This window comes from Coffea eugenioides, chromosome 5 (genome assembly GCF_003713205.1).
Source record: "Coffea eugenioides isolate CCC68of chromosome 5, Ceug_1.0, whole genome shotgun sequence".
NCBI classification, from domain to species: Eukaryota; Viridiplantae; Streptophyta; class Magnoliopsida; order Gentianales; family Rubiaceae; genus Coffea; species Coffea eugenioides.
Genome location: NC_040039.1, coordinates 4,511,445 through 4,518,802, shown reverse-complemented (window position 1 = coordinate 4,518,802; position 7,358 = coordinate 4,511,445). Strand labels below are relative to the sequence as shown.

Sequence of the window (7,358 nt, the reverse complement as noted above, 5' to 3'; positions counted from 1 at the left end):
CCGTCTTTCCTTTTGATATTATTCTGTTTTGATACTTTTGGATTAGTTCTTATTACTCAAATGTCTAGAACACCTGGATATGTGAAGATTCTGTTCTGATATGTCTAGAACACTTGGATTGGTGCTAACATTCTGTTTTGATACTTTTGGTATCTTTACTTTAGAAGATATTTCGTGAGTGATTTGTGTCTTCTATTAATCTCATTGAAATTAGTTTTCTTATCTAAGTAAATATTTTATGCAAAAATCAGTAATAGTTTAGGTAGAACTATCTTGTAGATGCTAATGAAGCTTTTTTTTTTTTTTTATAATTAGAATCTATGTGAACATGGATAAAAGATGGATGAGTATGTCACGATCAAGTGATGAGTATAAAGCTGGTTTAGAAGATTTTCTTGATTTTGCATTTACGAATGGAAGTATAGGGGAGATGATTTTATGCCCATGCATTAGGTGTGGGAATGGGGTATTTGTCACGAGAGAGCAGGCCAAATCACACTTGATATGGAAAGGATTTATTAAGGGATATACTCAATGGTTAGCTCATGGAGAGCTATCTTCGAATTTGCATCATACATCTTCACATGGCTCATCAAATGAAGTTCCACCACTCAATCCCATAGATGATATGCAGGGGTTGTTACAAGATGCAGTAGGAGTTCTAAACCAGAACCTAGATGTGGGAGAAAGATTAGAACCAGAACAGCCGAATATTGAGGCAGAAAAATTCTACAATTTAATAAATGATTCGAAGCAGCCCCTTTATCCAGATTGCCCGCAATTCTCTAAACTATCTTTTCTGGTCCGCTTGTTACATATTAAATGTCTCAGCAAAATGCCCGATTCTGTATTTAATACACTTCTTGATTTGTTGAGGCAAGCACTCCCAGAAGGTGTAAATCTACCCAATTCTTATTATGAAGCAAAAAAAACAATGAAAGAACTAGGACTTGGATACGAAAAATATGATGCATGTCCTAATGATTGCACATTGTATTGGGGAAAAGATGAATCAAAGATAAAATGTGACACTTGTAAGCATCTACGGTGGGAAGGAACAAAGGATGATCCTACTGGTGAAAAAAGAAAGGTTCCCCACAAGGTTTTGTGGCACTTTCCGCTTAAACCCAGATTGCAGCGTCTGTTCATGTCATCTAAAACAGCATCTTCCATGAAATGGCATGTCGAGGGTCGTACTAAGGATGGTCGCATGAGACATCCTGCAGATACTCCGGTTTGGCAATCATTTGATTACCAAAATCCCGAATTTGCAAAAGATCCTCGTAATGTCAGATTGGGTTTAGCTTCTGATGGATTTAATCCATTTAAATCTATGAATGTGAACCATAGTACATGGCCGGTAGTACTGATGCCTTATAATTTGCCACCATGGATGTGCATGAAACAGCCATACTTTATGTTGTCACTACTCATTCCTGGCCCATATGCACCTGGGAATAACATTGATGTTTACCTTCAACCTCTTATAGCTGAGTTGAAGGAATTGTGGGATGTAGGTATGACTACTTATGATGCATCATCAAAGGAAAATTTTCAGATGCATGCTGCTTTACTTTGGACCATTAGTGATTTTCCTGGTTATGCTAATTTATCTGGTTGGAGTACTAAAGGTTATTTAGCATGTCCAGTATGTCATAAGCATACCGTTTCACACCATTTAAGACATGGTTCAAAACAATGTTACATGGGTCATCGGCGATTTCTGGAAAAGGAGCATTCATATCGAAAAGATAAACGTAACTTTGATGGAAAGGAAGAACATAGAGTTGCACCACCCCGCTTGACAGGTGATATGATCTTGGAGGAGTTGAGGTCTTATAAAATCAAATTTGGGAAGGCAGTCAATGATAACCCTGAATTACCCTTTAACTGGAAGAAACAAAGCATTTTTTTTGACTTGCCATATTGGAAGAACAATTTGTTACGTCATTGTCTTGATGTCATGCATATTGAGAAAAATGTATGTGAGACAATAGTTAGAACATTATTGAATGTGGATGGCAAGTATGATAACCTTGGTGTACGGCGTGATTTGGAAGAAATGGGCATACGAGCAGGTCTTCATCCTATTACAGATGAGTTTGGGAGAGCATACTTGCCTCCAACATGTTTCTATTTGGATAAGAAGGAGAAAGAGTTATTCTGTAAAATTCTGAAAAAGGTTAAAGTACCGGATGGTTATTCAGCCACAATTTCAAAGTCCGTGCATTTGAAACCTTCCAAGCTAACCGGACTTAAGAGTCATGACAATCACATATTATTGCAGCAACTGTTACCACTCTGTTATAGAAAACTTCTTCCAAAATCGGTGCGGTCTCCGTTGATAAAGCTGTCCAAATACTTTAGAGATTTATGTTGTAAAGCTCTTTGTCCTCGGGAACTGCTTCGTATGGAAAAGGAAATTGCTGTTGTACTATGCCAGTTAGAGCGCGTGTTTCCACCATCTTTTTTTGTTATAATGGTGCATTTGACCACTCATTTAGCAACCGAAGCAAGGATAGCTGGTCCAGTACATTATCGTTGGATGTATCCGATTGAAAGGTAACTTTTATAACTTTATAATTTCTATTTTATTGCTATGTGAGTATCATTATTAATCACTTACTACATTTGTAATTGTCTTAGGTACCTATGCACTTTGAAAAATTATGTACGAAATAGAAGTCGGCCTGAAGGTTCAATTGCAGAGGGGTACCTAGTTGATGAGTGCTTGACATTTTGCTCTCTCTACTTGTCTGATGAAGTGACAACTAAGTTCAATCGATCAAGTAGAAATGAAGATGGAGGTGAAAGTTCAACTGAAGGACTTGAGATTTTTTCTATACAAGGTCGGCCATTAGGAAAAGGAAATTCAGTTGTAATGGATGATGAAACCATAAAAAAGGCACATCAATATGTGATATTCAATTGTGAAGCCATGGATCCATATATCAAGTAAGTAATTGTACTCCATACTTGTTGTATAAAACTAATCATCTTTTAATAATGATGGATGTATATAGACAACTATGTTGATTGACTATTGTAATTGATGAAGCCAACATCGTAAATTGGTTGAAGAGCAGCATTTGCGTAGTTCAAAACATGAAAAGGAGCGGATTCATAGTGAGACATTTGCAAATTGGTTTGACAGCCATGTGAGTTAATATACAAAGTATCATTGTGCTTTTAGCTGTCCAAATTCTGTACAGTTATTTTATTAATTTACTTTTTTATTTTGCATAGGTGGATGATTTTCTACCCGAGAATGAAGTTATCTCAAAAGATTTGAGATTATTGGCCAAGGGTCCAAATGTTGTGGGTTTGAAGTATGAGAGATACATTGTGAATGGTTTTAGATTTCATACAAAATATTTGGAGAGCAAAAGAAAAAATCAGAATAGTGGGGTGATTGTTACTGCAATAACATCAAGTTTCGCAAGCACCAAGGATATGAATCCGGTTTCAAGTGACTTGGCCTATTATGGTGTCTTAAAGGATATTCTGGAATTGGACTATGGTGGAGGTCGAAGAGTGGTTTTGTTTGACTGTGATTGGGTCTCTAAGGGGAAACGATTGAAACAAGATGATGATGGGTTTACACTTGTGAATTTTATGAATGTGAAGCGCCACCATGAACCCTTCGTTCTTGCATCCCAAGTGAAACAAGTATTTTACGTGGAGGATCCTTTGGATAAGGGGTGGAATGTTGTTATTCCAACTGTACCACGAGATGATTTGAAGATGGATCCCATAGATGTTGAGATGTACTTGCAAAGTCAGCCTTCAAGTAGTCATCAAAGAGAGACATTTGATGATATTAATTGGGTTCGAGAAGGTGTCATAGGAGAAATAGTTGATACTACTAGAGTGGCATCTAGTTCCAAGGGATGATCTTTGGGTATCTTATATAAATTAAATGAATGTTATCTTTTCATTTCGCTTTAATGTCCAGTAAATTCGGTTGCTTTTTATGTATTGAATTGTGGTGTATCTACATGCTTAAATTTTTTATGCTTTGCTGTTTATTACATGTTAATATGCTATTAGCTGTACACTTTCTGTTATGAATTTAAAATTGTAGTTATACAAATATGGCGAGAACAAGAGGAGGTTCAAGCTATCGAGGATCAAGGAGCTTTCAATTGCGTGATGAAGATCCTGAAAATTTGGAAAATGAGGAAGGCACTGGTATGTTATTAATTACTAATTACTTAATATTTCAGTTAGATATAATCTATAACAATAGTTTCTATTTCATAAGATATGTCATAATTGTTTATTATACTTGCAGGTGGTGGTTCTGATGATGATCAGGAGCCTAAGAAAACTCGGGGACCAACTTATATGAGACACATTTGGGGTAGACATGGTACTGACAAGCGAATTAAAGTGAAATTCAATACACTTGGTGAGCCAGTTGGTACAAATAGAAGCAAATTCAATGAATTTTTGGGAGCATTGGCAAGAATTGGAAAATATGCACCAATTGACATTGATAGTTGGCGTAAAGTTCCCAAGTCTTTAAAGAATGACATGATAGATGTAGTAAAGGTACCCATTTCTTGAACCTACTACATTAGTTGAATGCTTGTTCTCTTTTAATTGAGTGTTCAATATTACAGGAAAAATTTGATCTCCCTATTGGCATAGAAGAACGAGTTAAGCAATCAGTAGGAAAGAAATGGAGAAGCTGGAAGCATGCTCTCAAGAAAACTTATTTCAATCCAAATGAGTCAATTGAAAGTCAAGTGCTTAAAAGACCAAAACGAGTTCTTCCACAGCAATGGAGAAATATTTTGACTAAATGGCTTTCCGAAGAGGCAAAGGTATGAAATGCTCTCAAAGTCGTGATCATTTTTTCTGTTTGCCTATACTTAACTATTTTTTGTTATGTTTAACTATGTAGAGCATATCTGCAACAAACAAGGAGCACCGAAAGAAGAAAAAGATGAATCATAGTACAGGGAAAAAGCCATTTGCTCAAGTTCGAGTAGAAAAGGTATAATATATAAATTGGTAACAACATCTAATTTTTCATTCTGATATATTCTTGGGATGTACTATTATATGTAGGAAAAAGAGGTTGGGCATTCTCTCTCTAGAGCAGATATGTTCACCATATGCTACACTAATTCTAATGGAGTGCCATCTAGTTTTGAAGTTGGGGAAAAAATGGTATGTTGTTGCTGCTTATTCACTTCATTCATAAACAGGTTTTTTCTGTTACGATAAGAACGAGAATGTAGTAACTTTGAATTGTTAATTTTAGGAGGAGATGGAAAGCTTAAAAAATCAACTTCCGGAAGGAGAAGAAGATAATGTGGGTAGGAATGACGTGTATGCAAAAGTAATGGGTGAAGAAAGGAGTGGAAGAGTTCGTACATATGGTTTAGGAGTTACACAATCTGATTTGTGGGGCGATATACCAAGTCGTTCAACATGTTTTCGCTTGGTTATGGAACAAAGCGCTGCGATGTCAAAAATGGAGCGAAGAATTCAGCAACTAGAATCAATTCAACAAGGAAGATCACAAGGACAAATTTCGCCATCTTCGCAAAGACATACTTCACAGTCATCAAATGCTATTTCTCGGCCAATAAAAGTAATAAACAGTTCAATAATGACCTTCTTTACATGCTGCGTTCACAAATGATTTTCATGAACATGTTTGTAATTGCTATATGTTAATTGTTGAGATTCTTGTTTTGGATATCATTATTGATTGTAATGGACTACACTTTGATTTTGGTACTTGTTGTGGCTGTCATTTTGGGTTGGTTCTTGTGATACTGTGTATTAAATATCTGTTCAAGACTTGCTCTCTTATATGTGGTTATATGTTTTATAAAATTTGTTTTCAAGGTTGGGGATAAAGTTACAATAAGAAGCATGGTTGATTCGTCCAAAATTTGTGCTGTTGGTGTGGTTAGAAATTTGGATCCAACTGCTGAAGTTGGTGACATACCTTTGGGATCACATTGGTGTGAAATTCATGTGAATGTGCCTGTGGAGAATGATGAAGAGCTAATGAGGCCATACCATAATTTTCTCAAGATTGGAGATGCAATTGGAGTAGCTGTTGCTTGGCCAATAAACCTGGTAATCTTTTTATCTTATCTTTATCATTTGGTTAACTTAGCTTTTATTTATTTTCTAACATTAAAACTGTAAAAGAAGAGCTGTAGATGTGATTGTAACTTCTATTTCTTGGTTTATGACACTTGTAGGTGATTCTTGAAGAAAACTAAAGGATCGTCCTTGGGTCAAATGGCTATTTTTTGAAGACATTGTCAATGCTTTTTTTGTTGAGTTCTTGTTGAACTATTGCTTCTTTGATATGTATTGGCAATGCTACTGTAATACTCATAACTTTTGAAAAATCTCTGAATTGGCATGTAATTTGTTGACATAGCAGCAATGTCAGTTGCTTGGATCAATGCAGTACTTTTGCACCATTTTGGCTACTTGTATTGCAGTGATTACTATGAAAATGTAAATCGCCTTGGTTTTCCTTTATAAGGTGGTAGTAATAACTTTATTATTGCAAAAATTAGAATCTATATTGTGTAGGCAGGATGAAATGTGATTCTACTTTTGGGTATAAAACCTCGGATGGGATACAGGGCTAATGCAATATGATGTATTGACACTTAAAAGTGTCACCACTTCGAGTTTTGCGGTTCATAATATTCACAAAATTTCATATTAACAAGTGTCAGAACAATCTAATCTAGTTACACCATGAAAGTGTCATAATATTTCATTTTACTTATACGGCGAATGTGTCATACTATCTTATTGTACTTACATAATAGAAGCGTCATGATAGATCCAATAAATGACAGGCATCGAGTATCACTTTAGATTCATATAACCTTAACCGTTCTCCAGCATTTCTTGTCATTTAAAAGTGTCATTAAAACGATAAATAATAACGTTTATAAATGCCAATAGAACTACAAATTAGGACTCATATAACTGTCATGAACTTATAGTGACGCTGGAATGGACGACGTTTCTAGCAGAGCGTCATTATAGTTCAAACGTCATTACATCGAGCTATAATGACGCTTTTAAATGTCATAAAATGACATTTTTGTAGTAGTGCCTACTCAAGAAAGATACAAATTTTGAATATAGCGGTGAGTAGGGTCGAATTCACAGGGACTGGAGATTATTCGTTTCTTCTAGAATCTGAAGTATCGGGGGGAGGGGGTTTGGAGAATATAAAATAACTAATTAATCAACTAATGAAACAACTAATAGAAGTAAATAGGAATTAATCAATAACCAATATGACTCTAGCCAAAGGTGTAACTTTTCGGACACCGTCCATTCAAATGATCATCGATGCA

The 7,358-nt window shown here is 35.6% G+C and overlaps 3 protein-coding genes across 3 annotated transcripts; all 3 read left to right on the top strand.

Moving 5' to 3' along the window:
- Positions 1 to 835: 835 nt before the first annotated feature.
- Positions 836 to 2,310, top strand: LOC113771032. The gene is made up of 2 exons (XM_027315660.1): positions 836 to 2,198; positions 2,288 to 2,310. Exons 1-2 carry the CDS (start codon positions 836 to 838, stop codon positions 2,308 to 2,310), a joined length of 1,386 nt encoding a protein of 461 aa, XP_027171461.1.
- A 145-nt stretch (positions 2,311 to 2,455) lies between these two features.
- Positions 2,456 to 3,903, top strand: LOC113772523. The gene is made up of 4 exons (XM_027317135.1): positions 2,456 to 2,562; positions 2,647 to 2,955; positions 3,059 to 3,158; positions 3,247 to 3,903. The coding sequence occupies exons 1-4, from the start codon at positions 2,480 to 2,482 to the stop codon at positions 3,892 to 3,894; spliced, it is 1,140 nt and encodes a 379-aa protein (XP_027172936.1). The 5' UTR covers positions 2,456 to 2,479; the 3' UTR covers positions 3,895 to 3,903.
- A 191-nt stretch (positions 3,904 to 4,094) lies between these two features.
- Positions 4,095 to 6,440, top strand: LOC113771030. The gene is made up of 8 exons (XM_027315659.1): positions 4,095 to 4,191; positions 4,295 to 4,554; positions 4,626 to 4,829; positions 4,910 to 5,002; positions 5,077 to 5,178; positions 5,273 to 5,605; positions 5,866 to 6,102; positions 6,231 to 6,440. Exons 1-8 carry the CDS (start codon positions 4,095 to 4,097, stop codon positions 6,249 to 6,251), a joined length of 1,347 nt encoding a protein of 448 aa, XP_027171460.1. The 3' UTR covers positions 6,252 to 6,440.
- The last annotated feature ends 918 nt before the right edge of the window (positions 6,441 to 7,358 follow it).

What these genes read in the sequence shown, in the direction of transcription:
- LOC113772523 (XM_027317135.1), top strand. Translation starts at nt 2,480, where the DNA reads ATGGTGCATTTGACCACTCATTTAGCAACCGAAGCAAGGATAGCTGGT. An exon ending in GCCATGGATCCATATATCAA is followed by an intron (nt 2,956 to 3,058) that starts GTAAGTAATTGT and finishes TAATTGATGAAG; the next exon opens with CCAACATCGTAAATTGGTTG. An exon ending in CAAATTGGTTTGACAGCCAT is followed by an intron (nt 3,159 to 3,246) that starts GTGAGTTAATAT and finishes TATTTTGCATAG; the next exon opens with GTGGATGATTTTCTACCCGA.
- LOC113771032 (XM_027315660.1), top strand. Translation starts at nt 836, where the DNA reads ATGCCCGATTCTGTATTTAATACACTTCTTGATTTGTTGAGGCAAGCA. An exon ending in AAAGGTTAAAGTACCGGATG is followed by an intron (nt 2,199 to 2,287) that starts GTTATTCAGCCA and finishes ATATTATTGCAG; the next exon opens with CAACTGTTACCACTCTGTTA.
- LOC113771030 (XM_027315659.1), top strand. Translation starts at nt 4,095, where the DNA reads ATGGCGAGAACAAGAGGAGGTTCAAGCTATCGAGGATCAAGGAGCTTT. An exon ending in TTGAAGTTGGGGAAAAAATG is followed by an intron (nt 5,179 to 5,272) that starts GTATGTTGTTGC and finishes TGTTAATTTTAG; the next exon opens with GAGGAGATGGAAAGCTTAAA. An exon ending in TTGCTTGGCCAATAAACCTG is followed by an intron (nt 6,103 to 6,230) that starts GTAATCTTTTTA and finishes TGACACTTGTAG; the next exon opens with GTGATTCTTGAAGAAAACTA.